General features: G+C 43.5%; 1 protein-coding gene across 1 annotated transcript in view; it reads left to right on the top strand.

The window, feature by feature from the left end:
• LOC311145141 (kinase suppressor of Ras 2-like) overlaps positions 1 to 16,504 on the top strand; it is a gene marked incomplete at both ends in the record, with an annotated part of 139,989 nt that overhangs the window by 108,713 nt on the left and 14,772 nt on the right. The window contains 2 exons of the mRNA XM_084181335.1: positions 5,428 to 5,524; positions 5,706 to 5,839. Of these exons, the coding sequence (XP_084037461.1) occupies positions 5,428 to 5,524; positions 5,706 to 5,839 (231 nt within the window). The remainder of the gene's footprint in view (positions 1 to 5,427; positions 5,525 to 5,705; positions 5,840 to 16,504) is intronic.

Genomic DNA, 16,504 nt, shown 5'->3' with positions numbered 1-16,504 from the left:
TAACCCCCTCCTTAAATTCAACTCTCCTGTCCCCGATATAGATATAGATATAGATATATATATATATGGGATTTTGATGTCAACGTGCAGAAGAATGATTGGGCGATAGCATCCACTTCACCACTCTAGGAATTTAAAGCTATCGTAAAGTAGTGAAGCTGTGTAGAAAAATACAATACTCTTGTGAAGTGGTTTAGCTATGTACTATGAGTGACCCAGTCTTTGTTACCATGGGGCCTGGCAGTGGTCAGAGACAGAGTCTCTCTCTCTCCAACAAGGGTGATGTTTTGTGGATTTAGATCATAAAACAGCGCTCCATTCCCTTCTGGAGCACTATTGTGTGTCTGGACTGGGAAGTGGGTAACATGGGTGTCTCAATGAAGTGAAAGGCAGTGTCCTGGCTGGACTGTCTATCTGGCTGATTTGAAGTGCACTGGGTTGAGCCAACCCGAGTGTGCAGTGATTCTCCACAGCCCTCGCGTGTTCTCTAGAGATCTGTGCTTACACAAAGACTGGCCTTTCTGGACGCTCTGCTTTAGGTTTAGAGACATGGTATTATTTGTCATGTAACAGGACCCCCCAAGAAACTAACTTGATGATTCATCTCAAGGTGTTTGTCTGGCAGGATATTTCTATGAATAAAATATGAAACGTTAGTGGCTGGCTAATAACAGAAACAGACAATATTGCGGCTAAGAAAATACATATATGCTAAGGTAAAGGGAAAATCCAAACTACCTCACAAGTAGAAGTGTATACCTGGAGATGAAGCAGTTAACATTATACTGTAGCTAAATCCCTGTCTAGATGTGAGTAAATGTTTTGTAGTGTTCACTTTTAGGACAATTCCTTTGGTGTGTGGTCCTTTTTCAACAAAGGAAAGACTTAAATGTAGATTCCATAAAGTAACTGTTAAAAGTAACAAAACAACAATAATTCCTTTGATTCCATTTGATTCTGTCCCTCATTTTCTATTCCTCAGTTAAAGTGCTGTGTCATTGTTTCTCCAGAGGAAATGCCTCAGTTAAAGTGCTGTGTCATTGTTTCTCCAGAGGAAATGCCTCAGTTAAAGTGCTGTGTCATTGTTTCTCCAGAGGAAATGTGTGAGGACGACTCATCAAACAGTGTCTGAAACCCCCTCCCCTGTTATGAATACAGCTCAGTGCACAAAGAAGCAGAAATAATGTTTCACAAAAAAACATAGGATGGTGTGCTTGAAGTTGTATTAGTACCGTGTTCACTTCAAGAATTATACAATTGAGTAAATTGAAAGGAAAAGGGATGTTATAGAAACAATGCCATTCCATCCCTTATTGACCAGGTATCAACCCTGGGTTGTCTGCATGACCCAAGACTGCATTAGCCCTTTGAGCTAAAGCCTAGGCATTAACTCTGGGAGCTAACACAAGTTTCCGGGTGTCAGGCAAAGTCACTCATCATGCAAGCATAGTTCGGCGAACTACCAACACTCGCAAACAATAGTTAAAAGGACTCAAAAGTCAAGTGCTTTGCCTTGGACAAGTCCTGAGTGCTGAAATGAGTGAGTGCATGAAATCAAAGGAAATGTCATAGCTAGCCGCATAGAGCTGCTCTTACATTTTACATTTGAGTCATTTAGCAGACGCTCTTATCCAGAGCGACTTACAGTTAGTGAGTGCATACATTTTAATACTTAATACTCTTAATATACAGGACCTGCTATAGAGCCGCACTAGTCTTAATCATTCCACTCAGCCGTATTACCACGGAGACCAACAGGAAAAACATGTCAAATTGAACATGAATGAGGACGAAATTGGCTCATGCCAGGCAGGGATGGAAGGTTAGTCAGCGATGTGGAGAATTCTGAAAATATTCATATTGATTGTTTGTCATTGATTCGTCATGAGTGGCTGTGTGTGGATTGATTTGCAGGAGTGCCCGCAGCGTGGAATAATCATTAGCCGTTTCCCTTCACCGCAGGTTTCTATCCATACAGAATAATTACTCCGCTTTTCAAAGCTCGGCTCTCTGAGTGTTTTTGTGACTTTATTAGCTTTTGATCAGCAGAGAGAGCCACGAAACTCCATCACTGTATTACTATCCTGGCTGTATTCATCCAGACTGTTGACAAAACCTTCAGTGCGCACACACACACACAGACCCCACCCACCCCACACACACACCTGTAAGCTATGGCAGTAATTGATGTCCTCCCTGGATGTTTATTGGTTCCTGAAGTTGTGGACGGTGCGTCATCAGGCAATAGAAGGTCCCCATCCCGTTCTCCGGAGCCAGAGCCCCGTCACCTTACCTCTTGGTATGAATGAATATGCATGAAGCCCCTGGCCCTCAGGTCATCTGGATGTCACCTAGCTGCGTCAAGCCGTTACAGTTGGGGTGATAGAAGGGGTGTGAGGGTGGAGGGGCTTTGGGGTAATAGAAGGGGTGTGAAGGGGGAGGGGCTTTGGGGTAATAGAAGGGGTGTGAGGGGGTGGAGGGGCTTTGGGGTAATAGAAGGGGTGTGAGGGGGGAGGGGCTTTGGGGTAATATAAGGGGTGTGAGGGGGGAGGGGCTTTGGGGTAATAGAAGGGGTGTGAGGGGGGAGGGGCTTTGGGGTAATAGAAGGGGTGTGAGGGGGGAGGGGCTTTGGGGTAATAGAAGGGGTGTGAGGGGGGAGGGGCTTTGGGGTGATAGAAGGGGTGTGAGGGGGTGGAGGGGCTTTGGGGTAATAGAAGGGGTGTGAGGGGGTGGAGGGGCTTTGGGGTAATAGAAGGGGTGTGAGGGGGGAGGGGCTTTGGGGTAATAGAAGGGGTGTGAGGGGGTGGAGGGGCTTTGGGGTAATAGAAGGGGTGTGAGGGGGTGGAGGGGCTTTGGGGTAATAGAAGGGGTGTGAGGGTGGAGGGGCTTTGGGGTGATAGAAGGGGTGTGAGGGGGGAGGGGCTTTGGGGTAATAGAAGGGGTGTGAGGGTGTAGGGGCTTTGGGGTAATAGAAGGGGTGTGAGGGGGGAGGGGCTTTGGGGTAATAGAAGGGGTGTGAGGGTGGAGGGGCTTTGTGGTGATAGAAGGGGTGTGAGGGTGGAGGGGCTTTGGGGTAATAGAAGGGGTGTGAGGGTGTAGGGGCTTTGGGGTAATAGAAGGGGTGTGAAGGGGGAGGGGCTTTGGGGTAATAGAAGGGGTGTGAGGGGGTGGAGGGGCTTTGGGGTAATAGAAGGGGTGTGAGGGGGTGGAGGGGCTTTGGGGTAGTAGAAGGGGTGTGAGGGGGTGGAGGGGCTTTGGGGTAATAGAAGGGGTGTGAGGGTGTAGGGGCTTTGGGGTAATAGAAGGGGTGTGAGGGGGTGGAGGGGCTTTGGGGTAATAGAAGGGGTGTGAGGGTGTAGGGGCTTTGGGGTAATAGAAGGGATGTGAGGGGGTGGAGGGGCTTTGGGGTAATAGAAGGGGTGTGAGGGGGGAGGGGCTTTGGGGTAATATAAGGGGTGTGAGGGGGGAGGGGCTTTGGGGTAATAGAAGGGGTGTGAGGGGGTGGAGGGGCTTTGGGGTAATAGAAGGGGTGTGAGGGGGGAGGGGCTTTGGGGTGATGTGAGGGTGGAGGGGCTTTGGGGTGATAGAAGGGTTGTGAGGGTGGAGGGGCTTTGGGGTAATAGAAGGGGTGTGAGGGGGGAGGGGCTTTGGGGTGATAGAAGGGGTGTGAGGGGGTGGAGGGGCTTTGGTGTGATAGAAGGGTTGTGAGGGTGAAGGGGCTTTGGGGTAATAGAAGGGATGTGAGGGGGGAGGGGCTTTGGGGTAATAGAAGGGGTGTGAGGGCAAGGGGCTTTGGGGTGATAGAAGGGGTGTGAGGGCAAGGGGCTTTGGGGTGATAGAAGGGGTGTGAGGAGGGGGAGGGGCTTTAGGATGTGATGAGGTGTAATACTACTCTCTATCTCTCAATTCAATTCAAAGGGTTTTATTGTCATGGGAAACATATGTTTACATGACCAAAGCAAGTGAAATAGATCAGAAATACAAGTGAAATAAACTATCAAAAATAAACAGTAAACATTAAACAAATGTTCCAAAGGAATAGAGACATTTAAAATGTCATATTTGAAATGTCTCTATTCACCAGTAGTGGATAGATGGCAGGCAGCCCCTAGCTGTGATTCACCAGTAGTGGATAGATAGCAGGCAGGCAGCCCCTAGCTGTGAGTCACCAGTAGTGGATAGATGGCAGGCAGCCCCTAGCTGTGAGTCACCAGTAGTAGATAGATAGATGGCAGGCAGCCCCTAGCTGTGATTCACCAGTAGTGGATAGATGGCAGGCAGCCCCTAGCTGTGAGTCACCAGTAGTGGATAGATGGCAGGCAGCCCCTAGCTGTGAGTCACCAGTAGTGGATAGATGGCAGGCAGCCCCTAGCTGTGATTCACCAGTAGTGGATAGATGGCAGACAGCCCCTAGCTGTGATTCACCAGTAGTGGATAGATGGCAGGCAGCCCCTAGCTGTGAGTCACCAGTAGTGGATAGATGGCAGGCAGCCCCTAGCTGTGAGTCACCAGTAGTGGATAGATGGCAGGCAGCCCCTAGCTGTGAGTTATCCAGTAGTGGATAGATAGCAGGCAGCCCCTAGCTGTGATTCACCAGTAGTGGATAGATGGCAGGCAGCCCCTAGCTGTGAGTCACCAGTAGTGGATAGATGGCAGGCAGCCCCTAGCTGTGAGTCACCAGTAGTGGATAGATGTCAGGCAGCCCCTAGCTGTGATTCACCAGTAGTGGATAGATAGATGGCAGGCAGCCCCTAGCTGTGATTCACCAGTAGTGGATAGATAGATGGCAGGCAGCCCCTGGCTTTAGTTGTTCTCTGCTCTCATCCATCACCTGCCCTCTGAGCCCAAACGAGAGGCCTTGGGGTTAGATGTCGCACCAGTTATTCCTCCACTACAAAGCCAAATGCTCAGTTTGTGTTATTGGAGATGTAATGTGTAATATTCAATTAACAACTAAACAGAATGGATTTGTCCCTACACTGGAACTGATACCATCATCATTGTTGAATATTCAATTAACAACTAAACAGAATGGATTTGTCCCTACACTGGAACTGATACCATCATCATTAATGAATATTCAATTAACAACAATACCCCCCTGGTAAAAAATCTAACAACAACAACATAGCATATGATTTCATGAAACAATGCTTAACTTGCTATGAAGATGAATATGCTATTCTACTCTATTCTATTCTACTCTACTCTACACTACTCTACACTACTCTACTCTACACTACTCTACTCTACTCTACACTACTCTACACTACTCTACTCTACTCTACTCTACACTACACTACTCTACACTACTCTACTCTACTCTACTCTACACTACTAAACTCTATTCTACTCTATTTTACTCTACACTACTCTACTCTATTCTAATGTATGATGTGTTGTTAAGTTGTAATGTCTCTCTCTCAGCTTGTGTAAGGGAAGGACCCTGTATTCAGTGGTGAGAGATGCTAAAGTCATCCTGGATGTCAACAAGACCAGACAGATCGCCCAGGAGATGGTTAAGGTACTGTAACGTTTTTAAGACTCATTACACATTACCTTAACAACATAATCAATGTGTTGGAGACTGGCTGGATCAATCAATCAAACATTAAATCAATCAATCAGTTTATTCTACAACAACACTGGTCACAAAACATGACTCAGCCTAGACCCCCAATGAGTTATGTTTGTGTTGTTTTCAGGGAATGGGCTATCTTCATGCCAAGGGGATCCTACACAAGGACATGAAGTCCAAGAATGTCTTCTATGACAACGGCAAAGTGGTCATCACCGACTTCGGACTCTTCACCATATCTGGGGTTCTGCAAGCCGGCAGGTTGGTAGTTACTGTTGTACTTTACAGTAGAGCAGAGCAGAGCAGAGTACAGTACAGTACAGTACAGTACAGTAGAGTACAATAGAGTACAGTAGAGTACAGTAGAGTAGAGTACAGTAGAGTAGAGTACAATAGAGTACAGTAGAGTAGAGTACAGTAGAGTAGAGCACAATAGAGTACAGTAGAGTAGAGTACAGTAGAGTAGAGTACAATAGAGTACAGTAGAGTAGAGTACAATAGAGTACAGTAGAGTACAGTAGAGTACAGTAGAGTACAGTAGAGTGGAGTACAGTAGAGTAGAGTACAATAGAGTACAGTAGAGTAGAGTACAATAGAGTACAGTAGAGTACAGTAGAGTACAGTAGAGTGGAGTACAGTAGAGTAGAGTACAATAGAGTACAGTAGAGTAGAGTACAATAGAGTACAGTAGAGTACAGTAGAGTACAGTAGAGTAGAGTAAAGTACAGTAGAGTAGAGTAGATGTATTGGGATAAGATACATCTGTTAAAAAAAGCATAAGTAGGAAAACAAAAATAAACATCAGTGCTAAACAAACAGAGAGGCGCGCGTCATTATAACCCCGCCTGCTGTGACAGTTATTTTACTGCAGTGATGATTATACTCTTTAGTGGCTCAATGGTCTGTATTAGCCAGAAAATGATATGGATCGGTGCTAATCTCTATTTAATTTGTCTCCCTGAGAGTGATTAAAGTCTATCTCTGCTTTCTGCCGCCACTGTGCTGAAATGACTGCTCACTGAAATGACTTCTCCCTGAAATGTCACCAGCCACAAGTTTCACACAGCAAGGCATTCTAATAAATATTATATCAAAACCTATACAGTGAGGGAAAAAAGTATTTGATCCCCTGCTGATTTTGTACGTTTGCCCACTGACAAAGACATTATCAGTCTATAATTTGAATGGTAGGTTTATTTGAACAGTGAGAGACAGAATAACAACAAAAAAATCCAGAAAAACCCATGTCACAAATTTTATAAATTGATTTGCATTTTAATGAGGGAAATAAGTATTTGACCCCGTCACAATCAGAAAGATTTCTGGCTCCCAGGTGTCTTTTATACAGGTAATGAGCTGAGATTAGGAGCACACTCTTAAAGGGAGTGCTCCTAATCTCAGTTTGTTACCTGTATAAAAGACACCTGTCCACAGAAGCAATCAATCAATCAGATTCCAAACTCTCCACCATGGCCAAGACCAAAGAGCTCTCCAAGGATGTCAGGGACAAGATTGTAGACCTACACAAGGCTGGAATGGGCTACAAGACCATCGCCAAGCAGCTTGGTGAGAAGGTGACAACAGTTGGTGCGATTATTCGCAAATGGAAGAAACACAAAAGAACTGTCAATCTCCCTCGGCCTGGGGCTCCATGCAAGATCTCACCTTGTGGAGTTGCAATGATCATGAGAACGGTGAGGAATCAGCCCAGAACTACACGGGAGGATCTTGTCAATGATCAAGGCAGCTGGGACCATAGTCACCAAGAAAACAATTGGTAACATACTACGCCGTGAAGGACTGAAATCCTGCAGCGCCCGTAAGGTCTCCCTGCTCAAGAAAGCACATATACAGGGCCGTCTGAAGTTTCCCAATGAACATCTGAATGATTCAGAGGAGAACTGGGTGATTGTGTTGTGGTCAGATGAGACCAAAATCGAGCTCCTTGGCATCAACTCAACTCGCCATGTGTGGAGGAGGAGGAATGCTGCCTATGACCCCAAGAACACCATCCCCACCGTCAAACATGGAGGTGGAAACATTATGCTTTGTGGGTGTTTTTCTGCTAAGGGGACAGGACAACTTCACCGCATCAAAGGGACGGGGCCATGTACCTTCCCTCAGCCAGGGCATTGAAAATGGGTCGTGGATGGGTATTCCAGCATGACAATGACCCAAAACACACGGCCAAGGCATCAAAGGAGTGGCTCAAGAAGATGCACATTAAGGTCCTGAAGTGGCCTAGCCAGTCTCCAGACCTTAATCCCATGGAAAATCTGTGGAGGGATCTGAAGGTTCGAGTTGCCAAACGTCAGCCTCGAAACCTTAATGACTTGGAGAAGATCTGCAAAGAGGAGTGGAACAAAATCCCTCCTGAGATGTGTGCAAACCTGGTGGCCAACTACAAGAAACGTCTGACCTCTGTGATTGCCAACAAGGGTTTTGCCACCAAGTACTAAGTCATGTTTTGCAGAGGGGTCAAATACTTATTTCCCTCATTAAAATGCAAATCAATTTATAACATTTTTTACATGCGTTTTTCTGGATTTTTGTTTTGTTATTTTGTCTCTCACTGTTCAAATAAACCTACCATTAAAATTATAGACTGATCATGTCTTTGTCAGTGGGCAAACGTACAAAATCAGCAGGGGATCAAATACTTTTTTCCCTCACTGTATATGAAGCAGCTTTACAGGCGCTATCAACATGTTGGAAGGAAGTGTGTGTGTGTTATGTTCTCTAAAACACTGTGAAGTATGTTTTCTTTAGATTTTGATTGACATATATGGTGAGACGACAACAACTGATTGATTATACAGCCGACTTCCCAACGAGAGGTATTGCGTAGTGTGTTTTCAACAAGTTTGTACAACACAGTTGAAACGTGGTGTTGCGTAGGAGTGCATTTCAACACTATGGATGGAAGAGTATATGAGATGAGTCACTGTTTATGTCAAATGAAGATGGATGGTTTCATATTGGCATTCTTGACAGCTCATTAAAACCCAAAGCCTCTTCTAAATAAATGCTGAAGTGTTACTGTAGACAGATATGCAATCCTGCAACATGCACCTAGATCTTATACAGCCTTATCCAGTCTATCGTTAGTTTCCAGTGTAGCCAACTGCCATTTAGGTTTGCTCTGGAATCAATACTTTTAATAGTAGTGAGCATCTCTCACTGTTCATTTACTCAACCTGGTCTCAGAGCATTTCATATTATTCTGTACGTAAATCTGAGACACCCCATTAAGTATGATATGTTACGTTTCATATGGTAATTATTACTTTGTAGATGTCCATCACTCATTTCGTATGATATGCCACGAATTACAATTCGAAATATATGTTACAAATTTGCTAAACATGATACAGTTGAAGTCGGAAGTTTACATACACCTTAGCCAAATACATTTAAACTCAGTTTTTCACAATTCCTGACATTTAATCCTAGTAAAAAAGTCCCTGTCTTAGGTCAGTTAGGATCACCACTTTATTTTAAGAATGTGAAATGTCAGAATAATAGTAGAGAGAATGATTTATTTCAGCTTTTATTTCTTTCATCACATTTCCAGTGGGTCAGAAGTTTACATACACTCAATTAGTATTTGGTAGCATTGCCTTTAAATTGTTTAACTTGGATCAAACATTTTGGGTAGCCTTCCACAAGCTTCCCACAATAAATTGGGTGAATTTTGGCCCATTCCTCCTGACAGAGCTGGTGTAACTTAGTCAGGTTTGTAGGCCTCCTTGCTCGCACACACTTTTTCAGTTCTGCCCACATATTTTCTATAGGATTGAGGTCAGGGCTTTGTGATGGCCACTCCAATACCTTGACTTTGTTGTCCTTAAGCCATTTTGACACAACTTTGGAAGTATGCTTGGGGGTCATTGTCCATTTGGAAGACCCATTTGCAACCAAGCTTTAACTTCCTGACTGATGTCTTGAGATGTTGCTTCAATATATCCACATAATTTTCCTTCCTCATGATGCCATCTATTTTGTGAAGTGCACCAGTCCCTCCTGCAGCAAAGCACCCCCACAGCATGATGCTGCCACCCCCGTGCTTCACGGTTGGGATGGTGTTCTTCGGCTTGCAAGCCTTCCCCTTTTTCCTCCAAACATAACGATGGTCATTATGGCCAAACAGTTCTATTTTTGTTTCATCAGACCAGAGGACATTTATCAAAAAAGTACGATCTTTGTCCCCATGTGCAGTTGCAAAGCATAGTCTGGCTTTTTTATGGCGGTTTTGGAGCAGTGGCTTCTTCCTTGCTGAGCGGCCTTTCAGGTTATGTCGATATAGGACTCGTTTTACTGTGGATATGGATACTTTTGTACCTGTTTCCTCCAGCATCTTCACAAGGTCCTTTGCTGTTGTTCTGGGATTGATTTGCTCTTTTCGCACCAAAGTACGTTCATCTCTAGGAGACAGAACGCGTCTCCTTCCTGAGCGGTATGACAGCTGCGTGGTCCCATGGTGTTTATACTTGCGTACTATTGTTTGTACAGTTGAACGTGGTACCTTCAGGCGTTTGGAAATTGCTCCCAAGGATGAACCAGATTTGTGGAGGTCTACAATTCTTTTTTCTGAGGTCTTGGCTGATTTCTTTTGATTTTCCCATGATGTCAAGCAAATAGGCACTGAGTTTGAAGGTAGGCCCTTGAAATACATCCACAGGTACACCTCCAATTGTCTCAAATTATGTCAATTAGCCTATCAGAAGCTTCTAAAGCCATGACATCATTTTCTGGAATTTTCCAAGCTGTTTAAAGGCACAGTCAACTTAGTGTATGTTAACTTCTGACAGACTGGAATTGTGATACAGTGAATTATAAGTGAAATAATCTGTCTGTAAACAATTGTTGGAAAAACTACTTGTGTCATGCAGTCCTAACCGACTTGCCAAAATTATAGTTTGTTAATAAGAAATTTGTGGAGTTGTTGAAAAACAAGTTTTAATGACTCCAACCTAAGTGTATGTAAACTTCCGACTTCAACTGTATGTTACGAATTCTAGCTAGGTGGCTAGGTTGCTAACATTAGCTAGCTGGCTAATGTTAGCTAGGAGTTGGGGTTAGGGTTAAGTTTAGGAGTTAGGTAAAGGGTTAGGGGAAGGGTTAGATAAAAAGGTTAAGGTTAGGGGAAGGTTTAGCTAAAAGGGTTAAGGTTATGATTAGGGTTAGGGGAAGGGTTAGCTAACATGTTAAATAGTTATAAAGTAGCTAAAAAGTGGTAAGTAGTTGAAAAGTTGCCAATTAGCTAAAATGCTAAAGTTGTCCGTGATAAAATTCAAACTCACAACCTTTAGCTTGCTAGACGTTTGCGTTATACACCAACCCATCCACCCCAACCAACCACCCTACTTTCGTTTTTGCCTTAAGTAACCATCTGTCTAATGTAACCATACCAAGTGTAACATACGGTATCATACTAATTTGAGTGTTCCGGATTTACTTTTACTATGTTACGTCTAGTTTATGAGACCAGGCTGATTGACTAGACACAAGCAGAGCCAAACAGAATGTGTGAATGGACACAGGCAGACTGAGAATTCTAAAGGTTCTAACATAACATCTAAAGATTCTAACAAATGAAAGAATATATGATTCATTCTGATCATTGTGTTAGGATTGTTTTCAGGAACTGTTGTTACTGCAATGCCTAACAGAGAAAACCTGGAAAGTGTTTTTCTTTTTTTTTCTTCTGTTGTGCTATTTGACTTGCAGTGTACAACGTTTTCAAAAGCCTCTATGAAATTACTGCGTGCCAATGCTCACAATGGCCACACTAACGCTTACTGTTTGTCAGGGTATCATTTGATGTTTTTGGAATCTCTGACGAATAAAGCCCCATAAAAATTATTGGGAAAATAATCAAAATATATTTTTGTTGCTGTTTTTGAGATGTCCCATTCGCCACCCGGCTCCTGATTAAGCCCTCATTAGACGTCTGGTGTTGTCATCAATACCCAGAAGCCTCTCTTTTCAAAGTTGAACACCTCAATTAATTTCTGAGAACAAATAGCTAGGTGTGAGGTGGTTAATCTAGCTTCAGTAGTTCTGTGACTTGTTTGTTTTGTTTATTTTCGTTGGCAGGCAAGACGGCTAACTAATAAACAGGTTTGACAGAATGACAAGACAAACATTTACCTACCGCCCCTCACTCTCAGCAGGAATGTTATGTTGTGGTGGAGTCAGGAGTGTGTGTGTGTGTGTGTGTGTCCAACAGGAGTGTGTGCGTTGAAGGTAATTTATACCGGGAAAAGTTTGACAACCATTCCTGTAGTGCCAACCTGCTAAACACACACACACACAAGGGGATATGTAGATGTCTACAATACTGGGCCTCTGCTACCTGGCACTGTCGGTTGAATAATCAAATAATAATCAGCCTGTTGTCCCTGGTTAACTCTTTTTTTGTTAGGAAAACTTCCTCACCTACTGTGAATCCTACCAAAGCCAACCCTCTGAATGATGAATTATCATTATCACCAAGAGAAAACAAACAACAACGCCCTGCATATTTATCTTCACCACTACAGTGGGTAGCTAAATGAAACCATCAGCTTCATGACTCAACGCATTGTTGTGTGCATCATGATGAATACTAATGGCTGACTGGACAGATACCTGTGGATGGGTATACCCACAGTAGTGCAATGTAGTGCTGTGTGCATCAAGATGAATACTAATGGCTGACTGGACAGATACCTGTGGATGGATATACCCACAGTAGTGCAATGCAGTGCTGTGTGTTATTGCAGAGGTGGCAGTACGCCTGTCAGTTTGAGTGAGTCAGTGAGCGCTCAGGGTGCATTTTGAAGTAGTTGAGAATGTCAGAAGGGTTGTAGTATATTTGATTAGATTTATTAGGATCCCCATTAGCCAACGGCAATTATTATTTTTATTTTTATTTTTTTAACCTTTTATTTAACTAGGCAAGTCAGTTAAGAACAAATTCTTATTTAGATTTTTTTTTTTTTTTTTTACCTTTATTTAACTAGGCAAGTCAGTTAAGAACAAATTCTTATTTACAATGACGACCTACACCGGCCAAACCCAGACGACGTTGGGCCAATTGTGCGCCCCCTACTCCCAATCACGGTCGGTTGTGATACAGCCTGGAATCGAACCAGGGGGTCTGTAGTGACGCCTCAAGCACTGAGATGCAGTGCCTTAGACCGCTCCGCCACTCGGGAGCCAATGGCGACATCTAGTCATACTGGGGTCCGACACGTAACGAAGAAGGCATTACAAACTAAAGACTGTACAATTTACATACTTTTAAAAACATTAACATGTAGTGTGTTACACATGCATGTCAGTACATACACACAACAAGTAGGTCACATGGGGGAGAGGCGTTGTGCCGTGAGGTGTTGCTTTATTTGTTTTTTTAAACTAGGTTTGCTGTTCACTTGTGCTATATAAGATGGAAGGGAGTTCCATGCACTCATGGCTCTGTATAATACTGTACATTTTCTTGAATTTGTTCTTGACCTGGGGACTATGAAAAGACCCCTGGTGGCATGTCTGGTGGGATAAGTGTGTGTGTCAGTGCTGTGTGTAAATTGACTATGCAAACAATTAGGAATTTCCAACACATGAATGATTCTTATAAAAACAAGAAGTGATACAGTCAGTCTTTCCTCAACTCTTAGCCAAGAGAGACTGGCATCTATAGTAATTAATATTAGCCCTCTGATTACAATGAAGAGCAAGACGTGCCGCTCTGTTCTGGGCCAGCTGCAGCTTAACTAGGTTTTTCTTTGCAGCACTTGACCATATGACTGGACAATAATCAAGATAAGATAAAACTAGAGCCTGCAGGACTTGCTGTGTGAAGTGTGATGTCAAAAAAGCAGGCAGGATCACTGGACAGATAGTAGCCGTTCCAGCATCTGATGCCAACCGATTCACGGGATACACACTCAAAAGGTAGCTAGTGTGTGTGTGTGTGTGAGAGAGAGAGAGCTCAAAGACATTGCTCCTGCAATGTTTTTACAAAAAATATAGATTTAGAGTTAGATAAACTTGGATTTTTTGGCAGAGACATACAGTTGAAGTCGGAAGTTTACATAAACTTAGGTTGGAGTCATTAAAACTTGTTTTTCAACCACTCCTCAAATTTCTTGTCAGTTAGGACATCTACTTTGTTGGTTAGGACATCTACTTTGTGCATGACACAAGTAAGTTTTCCAACAATTGTTCACATACAGATTATTTCACTTATAATTCACTGTATCACAATTCCAGTGTGTCAGAAGTTTACATACACTAAGTTGACTGTGCCTTTAAACAGCTTGGAAAATTCCAGAAAATGATGTCATGGCTTTAGAAGCTTCTGATAGGCTAATTGACATAACTTGAGTCAATTGGAGGTGTACCTGTGGATGTATTTCAAGGCCTACCTTCAAACTCAGTGCCTCTTTGCTTGACATCATGGGAAAATCAAAAGAAATCAGCCAAGACCTCAGAAAAAACATTGTAGACCTCCACAAGTCTGGTTCATCCTTGGAAGCTATTTCCAAATGCCTGAATGGAACCACGTTCATCTGTACAAACAATAGTACGCAAGTATAAACACCATGGGACCACGCAGCCATCATACCGCTCAGGAAGGAGACGCGTTCTGTCTCCTAGAGATGAACTTACTTTGGTGCGAAAAGTACAAATCAATCCCAGAACAACAGCAAAGGACCTTGTGAAGATGCTGGAGGAAACAGGTACAAAATGATCTGTATCCACAGTAAAATGAGTCCTATGTCGACATAACCTGAAAGGCCGCTCAGCAAGGAAGAAGCCACTGCTCCAAAACCGCCATAAAGAAGCCAGACTACGGTTTGCAACTGCACATGGGGACAAAGATAGTACTTTTTGGAGAAATGTCCTCTGGTTTGAGTAAACAAAAATATAATTGTTTGGCCATAATGACCATCGTTATGTTTGGAGGAAAAAGGGGGAAGGCTTGCAAGCCGAAGAACACCATCCCAACCGTGAAGCACGGGGGTGGCAGCATCATGCTGTGGGGGTGCTTTGCTGCAGGAGGGACTGGTGCACTTCACAAAATAGATGGCATCATGAGGAAAGAAAATTATGTGGATATATTGAAGCAACATCTCGAGACATCAGTCAGGAAGTTAAAGCTTGGTCGCAAATGGGTCTTCCAAATGGACAATGACCCCAAGCATACTTCCAAAGTTGTGGTAAAATGGCTTAAGGACAACAAAGTCAAGGTATTGGAGTGGCCATCACAAAGCCCTGACCTCAATCCTATAGAAAATATGTGGGCAGAACTGAAAAAGTGTGTGCGAGCAAGGAGGCCTACAAACCTGACTCAGTTACACCAGCTCTGTCAGGAGGAATGGGCCAAAATTCACCCAATTTATTGTGGGAAGCTTGTGGAAGGCTACCCAAAATGTTTGATCCAATTTAAACAATTTAAAGGCAATGCTACCAAATACTAATTGAGTGTATGTAAACTTCTGACCCACTGGCAATGTGATGAAAGAAATAAAAGCTGAAATAAATCATTCTCTCTACTATTATTCTGACATTTCACATTCTTAAAATAAAGTGGTGATCCTAACTGACCTAAGACAGGGACTTTTTACTAGGATTAAATGTCAGGAATTGTGAAAAACTGAGTTTAAATGTATTTGGCTAAGGTGTATGTAAACTTCCGACTTCAACTGTATACAGGATGCTACCCTCCACAACATAACCTTAATTCCAAACCAAAACTCCAAACCTACAACCTGATTTTGGACGGAATTACCTGGAAGGCTTTCTACTACCAAGGATGACTATTCCCAAGCTATACAGCAAATGATCTGGCAAACAAACAGAAACCTGAAAACACCATCCAACCTAGAACTGAGTGAATCATGTTTAGTCTGAAGCTATTTTTTACTTTCAAAAACCAAGAAGAAAAATACATTACAATGATATATTTTACTTTATAAGGACTTAATGCTAAGGCTACCAAGCTTGCTAGTACAAAGAGATACAACTTCAATTAGCACTGACGTGTAAAGTGAGAGGTGTCAAAGCCCTTGAGCCCAACAATGGCAGGAGAGTCGCACAGTCTACCCCAACCAAATGGAGAGGCCTTAGAAGCACCCTCCCGCTGTTCAGAGGTAATTAAAATACAGTACCCTCTGTTTGTAAAGAATGATAAGACACGAAAAGAGTACAACATTCACATTTTAGTCATTTAGCAGACGCTCTTATCCAGAGCGACTTACAGTTAGTGAGGGCATAAATTTTTCATACTGGCCCCCCGTGGGAATCGAACCCACAACCCTGGCGTTGCAAGCGCCATGCTCTACCAACTTAGCTACAGTTTCCTTATGGGAAATCAAGAGACACTTTTGGGAACATAAGCAACCTTATCTTCAACACAGACCATCCCCTGGCATGGCACAGTGCTATATTAGCACACTACCCCTCTGTTAAGAGGGGGGGTGTTAGCAATGGGTGGAAACTCAGGATACTAGACAACGAGGACTCTGAGTCAGCTAATATAAATCTCTATAAATCTGGAACAGTATTGGTACAGGGCAACCCCAAATAGTTCCAGCTGGACTTTCACCTAATCAAATAAATAGCTCAGCAGGAGAAGCTCTCCCTTGAGAAAGATACCCCCACCCCGAGCGAGTCAGACCAGACCTCTTCATTAAATAACCCCACAGACGAGCAACCCCAAGCGGAAAGTCAACTTCCCAGCACAGAGTACTACTCCCTCATTGAAATTAAGGATAAATTCACCCAGCTGGAGGTAAGGCAGGTGGAGCAGGTACATCAGGTGATTACACTCCAGTCAGCACAGACCCAGACAACAGTCCAGCACAACAACACCCCCTTAACTAGACCTGGAGAGCTGGAGGTGGAGAGAGACATGTCTGCACTCTGGACTGTGGC

This window comes from Coregonus lavaretus (genome assembly GCF_964263955.1).
Source record: "Coregonus lavaretus genome assembly, chromosome: 17".
NCBI lineage: Eukaryota > Metazoa > Chordata > Actinopteri > Salmoniformes > Salmonidae > Coregonus > Coregonus lavaretus.
This window is presented reverse-complemented; position numbering and strand designations above follow the sequence as displayed.